Source organism: Camellia sinensis, chromosome 13 (genome assembly GCF_055761805.1).
Source record: "Camellia sinensis isolate YWXY chromosome 13, ASM5576180v1, whole genome shotgun sequence".
Lineage (NCBI taxonomy): Eukaryota > Viridiplantae > Streptophyta > Magnoliopsida > Ericales > Theaceae > Camellia > Camellia sinensis.
In genome coordinates this window covers 7,298,729-7,320,857 of record NC_138973.1, presented here as the reverse complement: position 1 = coordinate 7,320,857, position 22,129 = coordinate 7,298,729, and the positions used below count along the sequence as shown (strand labels likewise).

At 32.6% G+C, this 22,129-nt stretch overlaps 1 protein-coding gene across 1 annotated transcript; it reads left to right on the top strand.

Annotated features, from left to right (window-relative positions):
* The first annotated feature begins 6,287 nt into the window (after window positions 1–6,287).
* On the top strand, window positions 6,288–10,453 carry LOC114292570 (paired amphipathic helix protein Sin3-like 2). The gene is made up of 3 exons (XM_082901361.1): window positions 6,288–6,490; window positions 6,979–7,134; window positions 10,133–10,453. The coding sequence occupies exons 1-3, from the start codon at window positions 6,417–6,419 to the stop codon at window positions 10,173–10,175; spliced, it is 273 nt and encodes a 90-aa protein (XP_082757487.1). The 5' UTR covers window positions 6,288–6,416; the 3' UTR covers window positions 10,176–10,453.
* Window positions 10,454–22,129: the final 11,676 nt, after the last annotated feature.

The following is a 22,129-nucleotide window of genomic DNA, read 5'->3' as shown; positions in this document are numbered from 1 at the left end:
TTCTAAGTCACCAAAAAAGCTACAATTTTGTTGCCTACAAAAAAGCTTAGTTGCTAGCTAAAGGAGTCAATTAGATGTTTGGCTACAAAATTAATTTGTCGCTGATAATGGAAAAAAGAATTGGCGACTATATTTTAATCACTAAATAAAACATAGTAGTCATAAAATTTATCTACGACTAAAAATTTAGTTGATTAAAGTTCAAATTAAATTTATAAACAAAATTATGGCGACTAAATTATTAGTCGACGAATGGTATTCTTTGGCTACTAAAATAATTTTAGTCCCCAATACTTTTCCCGACAATTAGTCAATGACCAATTGGGTGATAATTTAATTGGGAATTACATTCGTCGACTAAAAATGATTTTTAACAATTAAAAATTTAGTTTTCAAATGTGCAATTTCTTATAGTGCGTAACTAGATTGAAGATAATTCATAGTGTCAATAAAATTCTAAATGATAATTTTTATATTTTTTTGCAAAGTATATATTATTTAAAATTTATTATCATAATTTTGTGGTGTTGGTGTAAGAGGCGGTACCCTTTGTCCAATCCATTTGAATCCAATTATAATTGAGTTTGTAGGATAAAAGTCATTTAAATTATGATGAATTTCTCACATAAAATTACATAATTATTTAATGCTAATTGAATTTGTAATCCTCGTCATCGTTATCATAAAACATACCATCATTTTAAGTAGTGAAATTTCATTATCTTTAAATAGTGAAATTTAACCTTATTGTTTAGGTGAAATTATTGAAAAAGTGAAATTTCTACTAAAGAAATAAAAATTACAAACTTAAAGGTAAAGATGAAGTAGCGAGTAAATGGAAAACTTATGAGTTAAAGAGAGATGTCATCAATGGATTCGTTGGAAAACAAGTGATTGTCACTATCATTTAAGTTAGCTAATGATAATTTAATTTTCTTAATTAATTTATTGTCTAATTAATCCTATAATGTGTGTAATTACCAAAATTTTACTTTAATTTGAAATTTCCTCTCAAAATTTAGGACTCTCCAAGTTTTGCCCCTAAGCCCTCATACATTTCGAAGAGTATTTTGTGTTGGTACTTCATATTTATGTTTGTTTGATCAATTGCAAATATATATTCGTTTGTTCGCCTTGCTCACTTTCTTCCTCCCTTCTTTAAGGTTTTTACCAAGCTCCCTCTAGACTTATCGATCCAATACAAGAAAATGCACTTTTAGCGACCACTTTGTCTCTCTCGCTTATCACTCTGTCTCTGTTTATCTTCTCTATCTGTCTCTCACTCATCTCTCTCTCACCACACATCTCGTCTACCACCTTCACCACTACTGCAAATGTCATTCCACTACCACCACTACTACCACTGTTGCCACTCCACCTCTACGACTATCATCACTACCACCATTAGCACCACTCCACTACCACCACCACCACTACTGCCACTACTACTACCATTACCTCTCCTCCATCTCCTCTACCACTACCACAACTTCTGTTTACACATCACAAATTTCTCTGGACACATCATAGAGAAATTTTATTGGGCATCTTGATCTCGCACGTCTCTAAACATCGAAAGAAATTAGTTGAACCCTTCAGATGCAGCCTCGTCGAAGATCCACAGTAGCAAGTTACTAAACGAATTCATATTTGTCGACGGAGGAATCTTCATTGGAGGACTAGTGATCGGAGGAATAACAATGAGGACTAGTGCTCTACTTCATGTAAATCTTGCTGTATAAAGCACTATCAGGAATCTTCATATAAATCGATGATCTTCATTTGCAAAGCTTTATAAATGTTGTTTATGCAAATTCCTCCATCGTAGTCAATGCTAATGAAGCTCTGAACAATGTTGCGAATGAAGAGCAAAGAGAGAGGAGTTGTTTGGTGCAAGAAAAAAAAGGAGAGAGAATGAGAGAATGTGTTATATATATGGGTGTGAGTGAGGGACCTTAGACTACAAAAAAAAAAAAATTATTGTGGACCTCTCCCATTACTAAAAGTTAGAGAGGGAAAAATATCTATGAATACAAAAAATAAAAAAATAAATGTTTTTTTTTATATTTGGTGTAATTTTATTTTTTTAATGAGATTTATACTTTTAAATGTATCTAAATTTTATAATTTTAAATATATCTAGATTTATACTTTTACCCCTATTTTACCAAATAAAAAAAGAATAATTTTTTTTCAATAAAATAAAAATGAAACAAATAAATTTTTAACTTTAGTAACCTAAAAAAAATAAAAATAAAAATCATTAACTACAAAAAAAAAAAAAAATTATTTATTCTTTTTTCCCGCGCATGAATTCTCCCCCCCCTCTTGTTTGTCACCATCTCAAATCCCCAATACCTAACCTAACACTCCCTCTCACTCTCCTCTCTCTTTTATCTCTTCCGCCTCTTACGTCGTCGCCTCTGGTACCGCCACCGGCGACCACCGCCGCCGCCGCCACACCTCCTCCCTCACCGCCCTCTCTCTCTTCTCCTATTCTCTTCGCCGGTCGTCTACATCGTCTTCTCCACTCTCGTCGTCGGATCCAAAACCCTAACCCTACCTTCGATCTTCTCCAATCCCTCCACAAGCCATATGTTCAAATCCAGACCCTACACTCCCCTCAACTGTTTTGGAACCTTTGTCTACAAAGGACTATCGTTGGACTCGTCAGAACGGCGATCTCAAACGGGCTGATTGTGATGAGAAAGACCAGGTGGCGAGGCGCATTAACGCGTCAGAAACGAAATCAGAAGATGGACAGTTCATCTTTGCCCTAAATTTTCTCTTCATTTCTGCTCAAATGTGAGTATGATATAGTCGTCCTCAATGTGGGTTTCTTGGGTTACTGGTACTAGTCTTAACTGTGCACTTTATGTGTTTGTCTTAAATGTATTATAATATATATTTAGCAAGAAATGCCTGCTTAAAATTAATTATCCAATGCATTGCATGAGTCCAACACTAGTTTTTAAGGCTCTGCAAATTGTTTTGTTGATAAAATATTTTGGCGTGTTCCATAGATTTGTGATCAAATTAGGGGAAAAAGAACATCTTTACACGTTTGTTTTGCATTTCTTAGTGGACCACCATGTGCAGCAGCACAATAATATTTGAGCATAGTCGAAGATACTATAACCTCTCCATATGCAGCAGCATAATAATTTTCAGCATAGTACAATGAATTTGAGAAGCATATACTACAGGCCACATTATCTGCCGACCTACCTTCCTAAAAAAAAAATTGTTCATTTTAATTGTTGTTAAAATTATTATAATTTTATTTGGTAAGGTGATTGTTTTGTTGGAAACAACATGCCTATGAGGTCTGCTCACATGGAACCCAACTTGCCTTTTTTCTCTAGTTTTTGAGGCCTACAGGATTTCATACTAATTATGTGATACAAAGAATGCTCCAAGCTTTTGCAATATGAATACAAAAAGAAAAAAAAAAGTCCTTTGCATGGAATTTAAAAACTATAGAAAAGTAATAAATAATAATAATCATAGAAAACACAAACAGAGAAAAAAAAAACTTGGGTTTTGGTTAAAGGCAAGAGAGGCTTTTGGAACATATTATCGAATTTAACTTGAATTGAATTGGATGCACATGGCTGATATTAGATAATGATATCCCTAACATTTCCACCCCAGTAATTACGAGGCCCCTTTTTCGCTCCTCCTCTATTCCTTTTGTAATTTTCATTATCTATATAATTTTGAGTTCAAAATGGAACAGTTTGTTAACATCATTTGGTCGTAATCGTTCCCATCTGCTAGCCATTCAGATATTAATTTCAATTTCTTCATTCGTGTATGAACAATTTCTTCAAGTACTTGTAGTTGTCAATATATATGCATGACACATAAACCTCAAACAATTGAAAGTTATATGCTTTACATTCACCCACAAATTCATAGTTAACTGACAAACTGATTGAAACTTCTCTGTGAATTACCTGTTGTACAGTGGCAGTTATGAGGACAATATGGTAGTACTGAAGCAGGAGTCTCAATTTGCAAAGGCAAATGATTGTAGTTTCAGTCGAGTAATATATCTTTAATTACCAAACTAAAACTAAATATTGTTATTGCCAATGTGGTTCAAAAACTTAAAAGTGCTATATTTTTTACTTCAAATTTGTTTTATATGCAGTTTAGTCTTCAAATAGAACAAGGAATTCCCATTCTATCCAGGTGGCTGATCTTCAACCGATTCAAATTTACTGCATCAAAGGGAGTTAAACTTGGGCCAGCATTTGTCTTCACAAGGTGAGCATAATAAGAAGAATCATGCAGGAAGTAAGGAAGCATAAAAAACACTCTTTAGAATTCTTTTGATTAAACTTTATAATCGACGTATAGTAGCTACTAGCTACTAGCTAGGGACTTGGAAGTTAAGAAGTAAAAGAAAAGAAAGGATTATGCCATGAGAAACACAACTAAAGTGGAAGATATTGTTATTCTCAAAATAGAATTCAATATCAAACTAAACAATTTTCTTTTGCAATACATAAATTTGCTGTTAACCGCTGGGTATGCTTTTGAAGGGTGATTCCTGACCCTTTTTCAAACTTCACAAAGCCCGTTATGAAACATAGTGCTTTACTTGCATTTGCAATATGTTTCCTGTAATTAGTAAATGATCTGAAAAGTGTTTTTTTTTGGGTGCAAAATTTATATCTTTTTCTTTGATAGCTTGACAGGTGGCTTAATGATGAAGCAAACAAAATCTCCACCTTTCCCTTCTATTTACTTTACTGTTTTGGGTGATCTAAGAAGCACAAATACATCTAAAAAAGTGTTGTGCCTGTGTTGAATACATGTTGGACACGTGTCCAAACATGTTATATTATTATTATTATTTAAATTTTTTTAGATACAGATAGTTGGACACGCTTTGGACACTTGGGGAACACACTCATCCATCACTATGAAACACCTTACAAGTTTGATGAAAGTAACTTGGGATTTAATGATAGAGAAAAACAAGAGAGATTTACACATATTAATCCTTACTCCTTTAGATTTTTCCTAGAGTTATGTAGGTCAAAATCTGAGCTACATTTTTTTTTTGTATGTCTCTTCCGAATTTTCTCCAACCTAGAAGGTTAAGTTTCTCATATTCGATCGGAATTTTAGGTGAAGTAGCTGTGTATCAGTTAGTTATCATGAGCATACCACTAACTTTTGGTGTACCATTCTGGATTTATAATTTATAAACATTAATTTGTCAATTGTTGTGGATTTATATATAGGAGTCTTTAATACAATTTAAAAAAAAAAAAATAGTTAAACATTTTATCAATTTTTCCTAGAGTTATGTAGGTCAAAATCTGAGCTACATTTTTTTTTTTGTATGTCTCTTCCGAATTTTCTCCAACCTAGAAGGTTAAGTTTCTCATATTCGATCGGAATTTTAGGTGAAGTAGCTGTGTATCAGTTAGTTATCATGAGCATACCACTAACTTTTGGTGTCCCATTCTGGATTTATAATTTATAAACATTAATTTGTCAATTGTTGTGGATTTATATATAGGAGTCTTTAATACAATTTAAAAAAAAAAATAGTTAAACATTTTATCAATTTATACAATATATTCTTTAAGAAAATTATAAAAAAAAAAATCAATGTTAAATAGTTTCTTTTAGAATATATGCTAAATTTCGTTTCTTCTTGTTTGTGATGTGTAATTTTAAATTTTTGAATGAGGCAAGTTGAAGTGAATGTTTGTGGATGCATGTGGCTGTTATTACCAAAAATATAATTAGAAAATAGTTAGGAACACTTTTATAAAATTTCACATCACTCATACATAGCAAATTGGTGAGGTTCTTCAAAATCTTGACTATATATGCATTTGTGTGGGCTTTGATGAACTGATATATATATATATATATATAGATTTGTGTGTATTTTATGGATGTATTTTATGAATTTATATATATATAGGACTAAGATGATGTTGAATTGCATGCTAACATTTCAATTATTTTTCTTTATTCAGGTCCTATATTAAATTGGGCCTGAACATTTAGTTGGACCTTTTTACTGGTTGTAAATTTCCATTTTCCCCTGTCGTTTTCATCTAGGTTTGGGATGAGTTTTATCATATTTTGAAACTATTTCTTAGTTTTATTTTTCTCTTTTTCCTTCCAACTTACTACATGCCAAGAAGGGTATAATTTATTTTCCGAGCAGCAAAATATCCTCATTGCAACCAATGGTCGTACCAGGTCATTATCAATTGCTGTAATTTGACTATGAAAAATTATAGATATGATGCCAATAATATGATTTGTGGTACCCTGTAATATTTTAACCAACAATAATGTTATACTTAAGCACTTCGATTATTCAATATGTGGCATTCCATCAGAGTTTTTTTTGAAGATTGAGAGTTTTGATTACGAAGATGAAGAGGGCTAGAGATGACATGTACATGGCTTCTCAACTCAAACGCCCCATCGTCTCCTCTCGCGCCGAACCGTGAGTCCTTTCTCTATCTCTCTCTTAGTTTGTTTTTTTTTAACTCTCATTTTTCTAATATTGTGATATTGTAAGCTGTAATTATGAGTGCTTCTTTATTTAATAAGAAATTGTAAGCAAGTAAAATTTCTGAAAATTTGGTGAATCATGTTTGAAATTGTTGAGTGCGAGTCTGTTAGTTATTTACTGATTAGGTATTTTGTTTGGCTTCGGATTTTAAACTTCAGTATTTTTGTTTTTCATTCTTTTACTCAGTATGTTGTTCCTTCAAGGAGAACAAAGATCTGATTTTTGTTGAATTTTTCTTTATAAAATCTGTCTGAAGTTTGATTATATATCTAGGGTTGAAGATAAAAATAGGAATTAAGACCCATCTTTGTTGAAAGAATATATTTTGACCTAAGTTTAATGTTTAATGAAATCTCTCACCTGATTAAATTAGTATATTGATTTTTTTTTAATTTTTTTATTTGGTGTGGGTAATGAAGCTCTGGGCAATCCCAGATGATGGGTGGAGCGAGCACACAGAAACTAACTACCAATGATGCATTGGCATATCTCAAGGCAGTTAAGGACATATTTCAAGATAAAAGGGATAAATATGATGAGTTTCTTGAAGTTATGAAAGGGTTCAAGGCTCAAAGGTTTGGTCATTTATTCCTTCTTTTACTTCCAGAATCTAAATAAAGTTCTCATTTAAACAATGTTAATAAAGTTCATATATCCTCTTTCTCAAAACAAAAGTTCATTTAAACAATGCTGTAGTCCAAACTCCAATGACATGTTATAAATTCTTAAGCGCCATTTTATTATGCTCTTTATATAACATGTCACTATATTAGGCTTTGATAGGAGACCCGAGAAGAACAATCCAAGTTGATCTTTTGGAGTTCCAAAAATTTTTGAAGTGCAGTTGCTGCAGCAAAAGTGGCAATATTATCCGTTATAGTTTCACCCATGTGTTATAAATTAAATGTTAGGTATTGAGATATTATTAAACATTTAATCAATGTAGTATATCATAACATTTAATCAATTAAAACTAAATGTTGTCTGCTATGATACCATGTGAAGTTATTTGGGACCAATTCATTTAAAGGCTTAATTGTTTTAGAGAGAGGTAATTTTATTTAGCCTTTCTGCACATCCCCCTTTATTTTTAGTGATTTGTTGTGCCTTTGGGTTGAATACCTGCGTTGTGTTGACAATATTACTCATTTATTTATCAAGATTTCTTGGGTGCGTGACATGATATGGATTCTTCTTTGTTTAGTCGCTAATGGGTTGAGATTAATTTTATGGGTTTTAGAGTCCTTAGCTGTAGTATCGTCGCTCTGATGATGCAGTGTCAATGTATCATTTGAAGAAGATGAACTGGTCACTTGGGGTTGTAAATTAAATTATAACTTGACAGAGCAGGATGGAAAAAACGAAATCGATTCACGTAGCCAATCCCAATTGATTGTAACATAAGGCTTAGTTTGGTTTGATTAGGTTTCTGGGTAGATGATTAATTTGTCTAAGCGAAGATAATTATTGCTCATGTTTATCTGCTTTACTCTTGACTTTTAGTCTAAAATTCTATACTTTTTTTTTAATCAATGTTAATTTTTTTTTTTTTTGGGGAGGGGGGGAATGGTGCCAAATCAAATGGTGGATTTTGCCAGGTGCATTAGGCTGTTGTACCTTGCTTTGCGTCAGAAAAAGCAAGCATTGCCTGTCCGCAGGAGTTGTGAAAATATCCTAATTGGAGATGGAGGGTCAAAATAATATGACTGTGAGTTCACTGAATGCTCTTCAGCAGAGAAGTATGCACTCTTATTTCCTTAATATGTCGGAAGCATGCAATTAATTACATTGGCCTATGAAATTGGTTAAACTATGATTCCCTTTAGGCAATAGAGTCCAATCAAGTTATGAGGAGCAACTTTTAATTATTCGAATATATTTTTGGTTAAACTATAAAATATATTTGGTTAAACTATCAAATATATTTTTATAATTGCATTTTAATCTTAAATTTAAATAGTGTTGCGATTACAATTATATTATAATCCTAATATTATTTACACCGTGCCTTTAGGCACGGGCATACGCTAGTAACAGTATAACTTAGTGGTCTGATTTAGGATTTGTAATATAGAAATTAATTAGGGTTTGTATATATAACAGTATAACTTATATGTAATTTAGAAATTGATTTAGGGTTTGTGTGTATATATGACTTAGAGATTGATTTAGGGATTCTATTTAATTTTCTTTTGAAGCAAAAAATAAAATAAAATAAAATAATAATAATAATATGTTGTTGTTGTTGTTGTTGTTGTTGTTGATATATACTGAAAAGGGTATGAGCATTCAGAAAACCTTCTTCTTGTTGTTGAGGTTGAGGTCCAGTCTAAGCATTATTAATAGTACAAATGAAAATCAGTTTCGGATCAAACTGTAGTTAGGTTATATAAGCTACTTCATTAAAGATGGAAACAAAATGTTACTTTTTTGAACTCCTGAGCCCACCTGATCCATAACATAGATGTGCTGAAAAAGAACTGTAATCCACCTGATCCATAATATATGCCATTGCAAGAGACCGAGAAATGTTTATAGCATTTAATCTCTGCTCAGCAGTGAACCTGTACATTTCCAATTGGTTATCCTTGAATGCTTGAACTTCCCATGATTTCATATCCATATATGGAGGCAAAGCATAAGATTCCTCAGGCAAAGGGCAGTGTTTTATATCATGCTCTTCCCTTTCAAATTCCATCTTAGGAAGTTCAGCAACCAAAAAACCACCACAAATGGATGTTTCACCATAGGAAAAACCACGGCTCTGCACTCGGGAATAAATTCTGCCTACAATTCAAATCAACATCGTCCCTAAATTTAAATTAATGAAGAGTGATCAGGAACAACAAAGAATGGAGGTTCAACTTATATAGGCACAGAGTCAGAAAAATATCATGCTTGTTGATTTGAAATGGCAGCTTCTGCCACTCTTAACCCTGTTGGAACACTAAAATTACTGATTAATATCACAATATCAGCTGCATTAACTCTTTCCGTAGACAATCTTTGGCCTCCCATGAGAATTGAACTTAGAGTCCATTTCATATATTTCCTTCTCTTAGTATTGTTCCAATTCCAAGCTGGTAGTTCTACTAATTTATTTATTAGAGCTCAGTAATTGCTTAGATATTTGTAAACAAAAGTCTACGTGTCTGTATGTATATTAGATACAGAAAGAACTTCACCATGGTGAAACCTTAGACAATTGAGTGTCCCCATGCTGTAGGTGCCTTTTCCTGGACTAGAGTTGTATACTGTTTTTTTTTTTTTTTGATAGAATTAGATGGCCCTGCTTTTCAGACTGGGTATGCTTGTTCAAACTTCATTAGTCAGGCTGCTAGTTATCATGATGGTATAATATCAGATGTTCAATATTCTGCTATTTCAACTGAGTTATTTTGCTTTTGTTGATGTTGGTATAATATCATAAACCATTTGTTGTTCATGTTGGGATGGTATAATACCAAAGTATAGCTCTTGTTTGCTTCCATTTAATTCAAACCTTTCCTACTTTTTAAACAGTTCTCAGACTAATACATTAACTGATTGAGATTTGGCTTCATATTTTTGTAGATGTCAACTTCAAATGCTAGCGGTAGTACCTCAGATCATTTGAAGAACAAAGTGTAAATGGACAACATACCAACCGTCACCAAACAACTTCGAAGTATGGGTGAACACTTGCAATTTCAAAGCGAACAACTTCAAATTCAAAGCACGCAGATGCAAAAATTGCAAACAGACTTAAATCGAAGTTGGTGTTGCATTTATGAGATCTTTTGCTTCCTTGTAATTATTGTTGTATTAGTTACGAATATGTAATAATTTAAATAACAGTTAGAAGTTGAAATAGATGATATGTATGAAAATTTATGATATATGACAGTTATTTTGGAGGAGTATAAACATGTAATCTGTTATCTGTTTGTTTGTTTGTTTGAAGAATGTTTGAACACAGGTTGTTAAAATTATGTTTGTTTGTTGGAGGAATGCTTGAACACGGGTTGTTATATGTTTGTTTGTTTGAGGAATGTTTCAACACAGGTTGTTACATGTTTAACGAATGCTTGTTTGTTTGAAGAATATTTTGACACAGGTTGTTATATGTGTTTGTTTGAAGAATGATTGCATAGGTTTTTTGTTTGAAGAATGATTGCACTGGTTTTCTGACACAGTTTTCTGCACAGATATTTTAAACACAGAATTTGAACACTAGTTTTTTAACACAGATTTTGAAGAGATATTTTGAACATAGCTTGTTCAAGACAGATTTTTTCACACAGGTTTTTGAAGACAGATTTTTTCACTCAGGTTTTTTAGCACAGTTTTGAGGACAGATTTTTTTACACAGGTTTTTAGAGACAGATTTGCAGACTGATTTTTTTAACACAATTTTGAAGACAGATTTTTTCACACAGGTTTTTGAAGACATTTTTTTTCACAGGTTTTTTAGCACAATTTTGAAGACAGATTTTATGACACAGGTTTTTGCAGACAGATTTGAAGACAGATTTTTTCAACACAGTTTTGAAGTTAGATTTTTTGACAGGTTTTTTAACACAGTTTTTTGCAACAGGTGTTTTGACACAGGTTTTTGAAGACTGATTTTTTTGCACAGGTTTTGAACACAGTTTTGAAGACAGATTTTATCAGAGGTTTTTGCAGACAGATTTGAAAACAGATTTTTTCACACAGGTTTTTGAACAGAGCTTTGAAGACATATTTTTTCACACGGTTGCACTCCATAAAATTGAGGACAGATTTTTTTACACAGGTTTTTTAGCACAATTTTGAAGACAGATTTTATGACACAGGTTTTTGCAGACAGATTTTTTCAACACAGTTTTGAAGTTAGATTTTTTGACGGGTTTTTTAACACAGTTTTTTGCAACAGGTGTTTTGACACAGGTTTTTGAAGACTGATTTTTTTGCACAGGTTTTGAACACAGTTTTGAAGACAGATTTTATCAGAGGTTTTTGCAGACAGATTTGAAGACAGATTTTTTCACACAGGTTTTTGAACAGAGCTTTGAAGACAGATTTTTTCACACGGTTGCACTCCATAAATTTGATTCAAACCAATCTCCATTTCTGCTCATTCAAAAAGAAGTCACCACTGTTCGAACCAATCTCCATTTCTGCTTATTCAAAAATACCATATGAAATCAATGATTTAATAGATTAATAGAATAACCTGTTTCATTACAATAGAATAACCTGTTTAATAGAATAATAGAATAAAAGAATAACCTATTTCATTACCACTTACCCTTTCAATAACAAATTATACCAGTCACCCTTTCAATGATGCAAGCTCTTGTATGTTTCATTACAATAGATTATTCAAAAATTAACAATAGATTATAACATATTACCCTTTCAAAAATTAACAGACTATAACAATTTATGTATGTTTTATACCCTGTATAAACAATATAATCCATCAATACTGAACCACTTGTATCCATTATTAGTGCAATTATTAATGCAATCTATACCCTGTATAAACAATATAATCCATCAATACTGAATATATTATCAACCATTCAACAACGTGCACACATTTCACTTCCAACCATCCAAAAAATTTATATTCAACGTCCAATTCTAAATGTAATACAAATTCCATACGAACCAAGTATAATTCAACCCCAATAATTTAATTCCATACATAATAGGGGATTAACCAAATTTAATATCAAAAGGAAATCTATACCACACCAAAAATTTATTCTGTCCTCTCATTAGTGCCAAAACTATCACTATGACTTTCCCGAAAAATCTGGGAAGTAGTTTCTCGAGCAAATCTAGTCACACGAGAGAATTTCTCCAATACTTGCATTGAAAGATCTCGAGCAGGATCCTAAACCTTTTGCATCCGCCTCCCATTGTTTTGTATATGACTGCCACTTCCATCAAAGGCACCTCCATCAGTCCTCTCTGAATTATCAATTGAGGTGCACTCATCAGGTGAGACTGATGAGGATAGCCCGTTACCAACAACAGCCCTAGGCAACTCCAAAGAGGACAGAGTTCTCTGTCCAAGAAAATAAAACAAAAACAAAAGAGAAAGAAGAAGAAGAAAAAAACACATATTTCAAATACAAATAGGGCAGACATGAAATATCAGGGTAAATGTATTTATTGTGAAGTGTTGCAGCAGTTAAATAAAGAAAATTAGATAATTGTTGGCGTAAACTTCACCTGCCCTCCTATTTCCATAAACCAAAAATCAATGTAGAATACATGCCAAAAACTAAAAGAAATACTCTATTTTTTGTAACTTCTAACAGAAGCAAGAAATGTTGGAAGGAACATAAAAGCTCTGACCACGTGACAGGAATGACCATCTGGTAATTACAAATCTGATTTAGTGTTTGGTTAGTCAAACCATTTATAAACATGCTACAGCCCCAAAGCCCTATTCAATCACCCCCAAATCAACCCTAATCCCTTCTCCTACTTATAAGCCTCTAATTTAACCATTAAAATCATAAATTACTCACTGTTTAGGCCATCAAATAACCTCTATTACGAAAATCCAACAAGCTGTCCTACATCAGCATCCCAACTAAACTGCTAAAACAATGAATTGTGTTAAACCAATAGCTGAGAATCCTATCTCGTAACCCTAATTCCAACCATGATAACAAAATTCTCTAGTCTTTTTAGAATCTCTCAAACAAGTGAATCCTGGAACACTCCTGTATATTCCATTAACTGGTATTTTTTCCCAAATAACCTGAATAATACAAATAATTCCTGTATTTTTCCGAGTTTCTTGAAATATTCAGAATATTTATGGAAGGAGAACTCATGTTTTTAAAATTTCTAAGCATACCTTGCATTGTTATTAAAAAGATTTCTCAAACTTTTCGCAACTACTTGCGATATAGAATTATCTTATAATTGAATAATTGAAGAATCTCAAATTTATTACGATGATCCCAACTTAGAAATAAAAAACAAGGTGGACAAACCCATGAAGGAATAATTTCGTTATCCAAAGCTGAATACGAGTATACAGACTATCTTTTGCCAAAGAGGTGATATCACTAAATATAAAAAATTAAGTTGAAACCAACTTTAAAACGATGTAAAACTGAATATGTATTGGAGACAAACATGAAAATTTTAAAATGGCCTAAAACCAAGAAATTACCTTCTGGAATATACATTTATAAGGGAGCCTTTACCATCGACAATTGGAATTGAACTTATTTGAGCTGGAAAATAGAAAAGGAAGATGGGTGAATCGGTAATATAAAACTGTATATGCACCCCACATAGTTGACCAAAATTTAGATAAATTACTCGCCCAAGCAACAACTTAACTAAAAATTTCAGATAAGAGATTTGTAGAATAAAAAAAACAGACAAAAACATAAAAATCAAAGTTTGGCTTTTACAACCCATCTAGATATAATGTTTGACTAATTAGCAATCAAACTAATAGATGGTAACACCAATTCAACTGAAGAATGATGATATTGGATCATTAAATGTTTTTAAAATATGGCAATGCATAAAGTAGCGGCCTAAAAGGAACATTTTGCAGAACCAGCAATTTCATGTAAAAAAAATAAATTGAGTGAAAAAATGTGTTCGTTCAATAACAGAAATCGATTATACTGCAATGTCACACTAAGAGAGAGAGAGAGGCAAGGTGATAGGCTCCTCCTCTAAGGACCTTAAAAACCTCAAATGGTCTTTCCCAATTTGGGGACCACTTTCCAAATTTTGGATCCTTACTGCCTATAGGTAAGATAGTCTTCCAAACCAAATCCCCCTCTGAAAGTATCTTAACTTTTATCCTCATATTGTAGACTCTCTCCACTCTTCTTTTTTGGGCAACAAGATAGCTATAAGCCATAACTCTTTTTCCTCTAAATCTTGTAACTCAACCATCATGGCCTCAGTATATTCATCAATTGGAATATCATAGTGTAAGGCCACTCAACTAGATTGGACAATCACCTCTCAAGGCAACATTGCATCATGGCCATATACCAATTCATAAGGTGTAGTACCAGTACTGTTTCTCTTGGAATTTCAATAGGCCCACAATACATTAGACAATAAATTGTGCCAATATCTAGGGTTCTCCTCAATCACCCTTTCCAAATTATTCTTTATTATTCTATTACTCAGCTTGCCCATTAGGCTGAGCATAATAAGGTGATGAATTGAGGATTGAAATGTCATATTCCTTGGCAGATTCACTATTCCTTGGCAGATTCACCAAGTCAATTACATGCCCTTGGGTTGCTACCATCAATGGCACTGCTTCCACCTACTTGGTGAAGTAATTAGCTACCACCAAAAGGTAAGAATGCTGTTTTGAAGAAGGAGAAAAAATTTGCCCAATCAAGTCCATTGTCCATCCTTTGAAAGGCTATGGCTTTATCACTGAATGCAAACCAATTGCAAGGACTCTTTGAAGGCTATCATGCTTTTGGCATGCCTGACATCTCTTAGCATAGGCCATACAACCCTTCCTTACTGTAGGCCAAAATAAACCGTACCTGTTGATCATTCACCTCATTTTTTCTCTAGCTTGATAGGCACCACATATGCTTTCATACACTTCATCCATTACTTTCATCTGTTCATTTTGGCTAATGTATAATAAGGTCATACCATCATGGGCTCTATTGAATAAGTCATATCCCATGATGACATAATTCAAGGTTTGATACTTAATCTGCCTACTAACCTTCTCATTGGCATTTATAAAATATTTGATCAAAGGATGTCTCCAATCCTCTTTTGCCACTTCCAAATTCATTACTGTCACGAAATTTCTCTTTTGGATCCTATTGGAATCCTTTAGGAATCTTTAAACAAGAAGCCACTTGAGCCATTTCATTAGCCTCATTATTCTCCAATCGAAACATGTGCTAAAATGTCACATGGCTGAAGAAACTCACCAACCATTTAACCTCAACTAAATACTCTTCTAAGGCCTTGTTAGTGCACTTGTATTCACCTTTAACTTGCTTGATAACCAAATGTGAATCACCAAAAACTTGCAAACTAGTGATTATGAATTCTATAGCCAATTCTAAACCTATAATCAAGGCCTCATACCTAGCTTGATTATTTGATAAGACATATCGTTCATCTAACTAGTAAGAAAATTGATGTACTTGCTCATTAGGGGCAACAAACACAACACCAGCTCCAACCCCTTCCTTAGTTCTAGAGTAGTCAAACATTAGTCTACAAGGGGTGTTTTCTATACAATTAATTTCAAATAAGTCCTCATTAATAGATGAACAAGGGTGTTTAGCTAAGAAATCAACCAAAGTTTGGCCTTTTACGACTTTTTGAGGGACATACTTGAAACAATACTCTATTAGAGCCAACAACCATTTGTCTTGTCTTCCCCTCATTATGGGTTTAGACAACATGTACTTGATCACATTAGTTTGTGCCACCACAAATACTTCTGAGGGGAACATGTAATGCCTTAACTTAATGGCAGCAAAGTATAATGCCAAGCATAATTTCTCCATTGACTTGCTAATTCAAATGATAGAGCAAGCAACAACGAGGTGGAAAAAAGGCATGTTTCCAATCATATGCAAAGAAAAATACTGCAAATGGCTACCAGTTATGCTTTTGTCTCTTAGAAACATCAACAAATTATAGAGAAGGAAACAAGGAAAGTAAAAAAGAAAAAATGTTAGTGGTAAATTGTACTTACAATTTTTTTTTTTTTCTTTTCAAACTTGTTCCAGTTTTTCTTTTTAAATTTTCAGGATGTAGACCTAGAAAGCAAACTATTTTTACTCAAAATTGGAAAAAATTTAAAATAAAATAACGTATTTAGGGTTGGTTTGAGTAAAGTGCAGAAAATTCATATTTGAGAAAACAAAAAGAGAACAAGAGCATAGCTGTGAAGCAAAGAACAAGAGAGAATGAAATTGATTTATGTCCGACTGTCTCTGTATCAATAGAATTTGGGTAAAGTAGATAGAGAGATAGAGAGAGATACCCAGCGAGAACATCGAAGTTGTTAGCAACGACCTTGAGGAAGCTTCCAGCTCCAGATCCCATCTCCACCACTCCACGATCTCACTCTTTCTGAATTAGAAGAAGAAGATAGAAACTGTTAAGAGTGAGTGAGGGTTTCGATCGTCGGTTTGTGAAAGTGGTTCTTTTCTGATTAATTATGAGAAAGGAAAATGATTTTCCAGGAATTTTAGCATTTGGATTGGCGAAATGTTAGTGGTAAATTGCTATAAGATTTTAGGGGTTTGTAATGGCAGTAAGACAGCCTTGGATTAACCAATCCAAGTCAAAATCCAACCAAGTATCTCAAGGTAAAAGAGAACCTGTTTTTAATATAGAGGAAGGGAGAGAGAGAGAGACCGAGATCGACAGAGACGGAGAGACCGAGATAGACGGATCGACAGAGAGATCGGCAGAGAGAGAGACCGAAATCGACGGAGATCGACAGAGAGAGACCGAGATCGACGGAGATCGACAGAGAAGAGACAGATCGACAGAGATAGACCGAGATTGATGGAGATCGACAGAGAAGAGACACAGATCGACAGAGAGAGACCAAGATCGACAGAAACAGAGAAAAAAACCTGCAACAGCGGCAGTGGTGATTTGCGGCGGTGGGGATGTGCGACGGTGGCGTGCGACGGTGGCCAGCGATGGTTGGGTGGTGAGCGGGGGTGAGGTTTGGTGGTAACTGTTCTGTGTGTGTGGGTGAGAGACAGAACAGAGAAACCGTTGGTGGTAACTGTTAAGTGGATGTGCCAAAATGTTTACTCTTTTTGTGTTCATGAACCTTGAAATGAAGACTTACTCCTTTTATGGTTAGTGAAACTTATACGTTTTGTGAAAACGAAACTTACACATTTTGTGAAACTACTTATATTTTTTTTGAAATAACTTGCACTATTTTTGAAAAGTTATTCTTTTTGTGTAAGAATTTTTGGCATAACATTTATCCTTTTTCTTCGAACTTACACCTTTTGTGGAAACCCAACTTAAAGCTTTTTCGGAAGTCACTTATACCTTTTGTGAAAAAATAAATTCATCAAATTTACACCTTTTGCTTAAGCTTATACCTTTTCGTGGAAGTGCTTATATTTTTTTTGAAAAGTTACTCCTTTTGTGTAAGAATTTTTGGCATAACATTTATACTTTTTCTTCGAACTTACACCTTTTGTGGAAGCCCAACTTAAAACTTTTTCGGAAGTCACTTATACCTTTTGTGAAAAAATAAATTCATCAAATTTACACCTTTTGCTTAAACTTATACCTTTTCGTGAAAGTGCTTATATTTTTTTTGAAAAGTTATTCATTTTGTGTAAGAATTTTTGGCATAGCATTTATACTTTTTTTTCGAACTTACACCTTTTGTGGAAGCCCAACTTAAAGTTTTTTCGGAAGTTACTTATACTTTTTGTGAAAAAATAAATTCATCAAATTTACACTTTTTGCTTAAGCTTATACCTTTTCGTGGAAGTGCTTATATTTTTTTTGAAAAGTTACTCCTTTTGTGTAAGAATTTTTTGCATAACATTTATACTTTTTCTTCGAACTTATACCTTTTGTGGAAGCCCAACTTAAAACTTTTTCGGAAGTCACTTATACCTTTTGTGAAAAAATAAATTCATCAAATTTACACCTTTTGCTTAAGCTTATACCTTTTTGTGGAAGTGCTTATATTTTTTTTGAAAAGTTACTCCTTTTGTGTAAGAATTTTTGGCATAGCATTTATACTTTTTCTTCGAATTTACACCTTTTGTGGAAGCCCAACTTAAAGCTTTTTCCGACGTCACTTATACCTTTTGTGAAAAAATAAATTCACAAAAGGTATAAGTGACTTCCAAAAAAGCTTTAAGTTGGGCTTCCACAAAAGGTATAAGTTTGAAGAAAAAGTATAAATGTTATGCAAAAAATTCTTACACAAAATGAGTAACTTTTCAAAAAAAATATAAGCACTTCCACGAAAAAGTATAAGCTTAAGCAAAAGGTGTAAATTTGATGAATTTATTTTTTCACAAAAGGTATAAGTGACTTCCGAAAAAACTTTAAGTTGAGCTTCCACAAAAGGTGTAAGTTCAAAGAAAAAGTATAAATGTTATGCCAAAAATTCTTACACAAAAGGAGTAACTTTTCAAAAAAAATATAAGCACTTCCACGAAAATGTATAAGCTTAAGCAAAAGGTGTAAATTTGATGAATTTATTTTTTCACAAAAGGTATAAGTGACTTCTGAAAAAGTTTTAAGTTGGGCTTCCACAAAAGGTGTAAGTTCGAAGAAAAAGTATAAATGTTATGCCAAAAATTCTTACACAAAAGAAGTAACGTTTCAAAAAAAATATAAGCACTTCTACGAAAAGGTATAAGCTTAAGCAAAAGGTGTAAATTTGATGAATTTATTTTTTCACAAAAGGTATAAGTGACTTCCGAAAAAGCTTTAAGCTGGGCTTTCACAAAAGGTGTAAGTTCGAAGAAAAAGTATAAATGTTATGCCAAAAATTCTTACACAAAAGGAGTAACTTTTCAAAAATGGTGTAAGTATTTTCACGAAAAAGTGTAAGCTTAAGCAAAATGTGTAAGTTTTCGTTTGTTTACACCTTTGGTAAGTCAACTCACAAAAGGAGTAAGTGTTCATAAAAGGTGTAAATAATTTCACAGAAGGCGTAAATTTTTAGAAAAAGGTGTAAGTTTTCAGAAAAGGTATAAGTTTTTACAAAAGGCGTAAGTTTTCACAAAAAGCGTAAGTTTTCACAAATCAGTTACGCCTTTTTCTGAAATTGCTTACGCCTTTCGTGAAAATATATGCCTTTTGTGAAAACTTATACATTTTTTGTGACCATTTACACCTTTAGTCATATAATATATTATTTTATTAATTTACCTGGAAAGTGACCTGCTTAGCAGGTCACCAATATGTAAGTTTTCAAATATTTTGATATAACCCAATACATATAAATGTATAAATGTAAAATAGAAAGGTGTAAATACCTTGCATACCATATGCAAGGCACACTTAAGAAAAGTCCATAGGGGTAGTATCAAGACAATTGAGAGAATGATGTAAGAGCTAGAGTTCACTCTTGGTCATTGGCAAATTTTCTTAACACCCCTGATCTCACAAAATTAAAAATAAAATAAAATAAAGTCTAAAAATCCAGCTTCAATCTAACATGTGTAGTTAATTAACATAACTAAAAAAAAAACAACTAATTTGAAAAAAGAAAAAAAAAAAAAACTTGCAATAGTATAGGGTTTCCTTTTTGTATAATAAGAGAACAGGTGTTTCCTATTGAATCAGAGATTCTGCAAATGAGTCCATGGCTACATATTGCAACTTTGCAAGGCTCTCTCTGTATTGAATGAATACGACTCATATGTATATAGTATGACTGAATCTTTTTTCAATTAATTCCTTTTAGGAAAGGTTATTAAGTAATGTTTGGTTTGCTGAAATGATTTTAGGCAAGAATAGAATGACTATTTATTGATCTCTTAATCGAGGGAGGGAGGGGCGGTCTTAGCCTCTTCAATTTGTTTGCACAATTTTATTTTTATATGCATGTATTTACCAAAAATAATAATAATAATAATGAATCATTTGAAATGGCCCCCAAACTCAATTCCATGTTTTCAAAATTTTAGATATCTCATTTTATATAAGGGGTTATCCTTAAAAATGTCTCACATAATGACGCTCAAAAAAATTAATACAAAAATATAGTCTATTTAATTGATAGGAAATCATATTAAAAAAAAAAAGAAAGAATATTTTGCTTAATTTTTGCTAGACAAAGTAAATTGGTTTCTTGTCTGGTTTTTTATTGCTTTTTTTTAATTAAACCACTTTTAAAGCTTTATATCAGTTCATTGAATAATATTCAAATAATTATATAGAGCTTATTGGGTTTAACTTTTTATTATAACTTCTTAATATTCAAAAGCTTAAAACATTTATTTCCCAACTTTTCAATAAATTTTTTTTAAAAAAAAGGGGGGGGGGGAAATGACTACCCAGTGGTGGTTTCGTAAAATTGTTACAAATTCATGAAAAAACTAATGATTTTAATTATGATTAATATTTTATAAATTTTATCATTAATTTATAATCAATTTTTGAATTACCCAATGACTTGTAATCTTTTTTTTTTTTTTGGTCTAAAAACAAGTAAGCAAAAGTTATACCAAATATTTCAGTAGGGGTGAGCATGGTCCGGATTGGATCGGATTGGAGTAAAACCAGGATTAATCCGTTATCTACGGATCCTGAAAAATTAGAACCAATCCAATCCATTTAAATCATGGAACCAATCCGAACCAATTCATTTAAACACGGATTGGATCGGTTTAGGACCACGGATTTGCATAATTAAATTACAAAAAAATATATGACTTTAATTTCATAAAAATATAAATATAGTACCATATTAGTTTTACAATAGCAACATGTCTTTTCATAATAGCGACAAACTGTTTTAGAATTTAAACAATCATAAGAAAATTAGTTTCACCATAAGTATTTAGACCATTACAAATTAACACTAAAAACTAGCAAACAAAAATAATAAAAGAAAATACTATGCAAGTTTAGGCTTGGATTTAAGTTTTATATGAAATAAGAGAAGATACTATGCAGGAGGGTGTATAATAAAAATATAAACTATTTGTATACGGTCCGGATCGGTTCCAATCCGAAACCGTGGGGTTCAATCCGGAACCAATCCATGAACTACAAATTTTTAATTTTTCAATCCGGAACCAAACCACGGATTCAAAAAACCAATCCAAACCTACTGGATTGGACTGGACTGGATCGGATTACGGATTTCACAGATTCCTTACTCAGCCCTGTATTTCAGTATATATTCTCAATATTTAAAAAAAAAAAAATTACGCAATCTCAATAAATTGTACCAAACATGACTATAGGTTTATAAAAAGTGGATTAGGTGTGTAAATTTAGACTAATACCCTATAATTTTTTTATTAGCTAGTTGTATCATATTGATTTATGTCTTAATAATTATTTAATTATTTTAAACTCGCCCAATCCACAATATGACTATGCAAAATCTACCCATGCCTTTCCTTCGATTCCTCGATGGAGGATTCTTGGATCCGCCCTTAGTCCTAATGGAATCCTAAATCGGTGAATGTAGGGCTTTATTCAGCAGGATTAAACACTACATTAGGATTAAAATTAAAAGGCTTTCTTGATATTACTTGAAGAGCAAGCGAAGAAGTTTGTTAGGACTTGGGACAAGTTTTCGCGGGAGGGTGTTAGAGTTTGGACCCCCCTCAAAACTAGGGTAAAAAAACAAGAAAACCTACAATTACAGTTCTATACATACAGTGAGTACAATTTGCCAATCATTCAATGTCATGTGTTGAATTACAATTATAATTCTACTTCCCCTCATCTTTTCACTCGATCCACCCCCAAATAGACCACACAAATTCAGTGTCCAAAGTATACTAAAACAGCAATTTGGCGAACTAAAAACAGAGCATTATTAAAATCTCCAAAATCCGATTTTGGAAGCTTCAGTTCAAGCCAGTTGGG

Coding starts and splice junctions, on each gene's coding strand:
- LOC114292570 (XM_082901361.1), top strand. CDS start 6,417: ATGAAGAGGGCTAGAGATGACATGTACATGGCTTCTCAACTCAAACGC. Junction 6,491..6,978: donor GTCTCCTCTCGCGCCGAACC/GTGAGTCCTTTC, acceptor TGGGTAATGAAG/CTCTGGGCAATCCCAGATGA. Junction 7,135..10,132: donor AAAGGGTTCAAGGCTCAAAG/GTTTGGTCATTT, acceptor ATATTTTTGTAG/ATGTCAACTTCAAATGCTAG.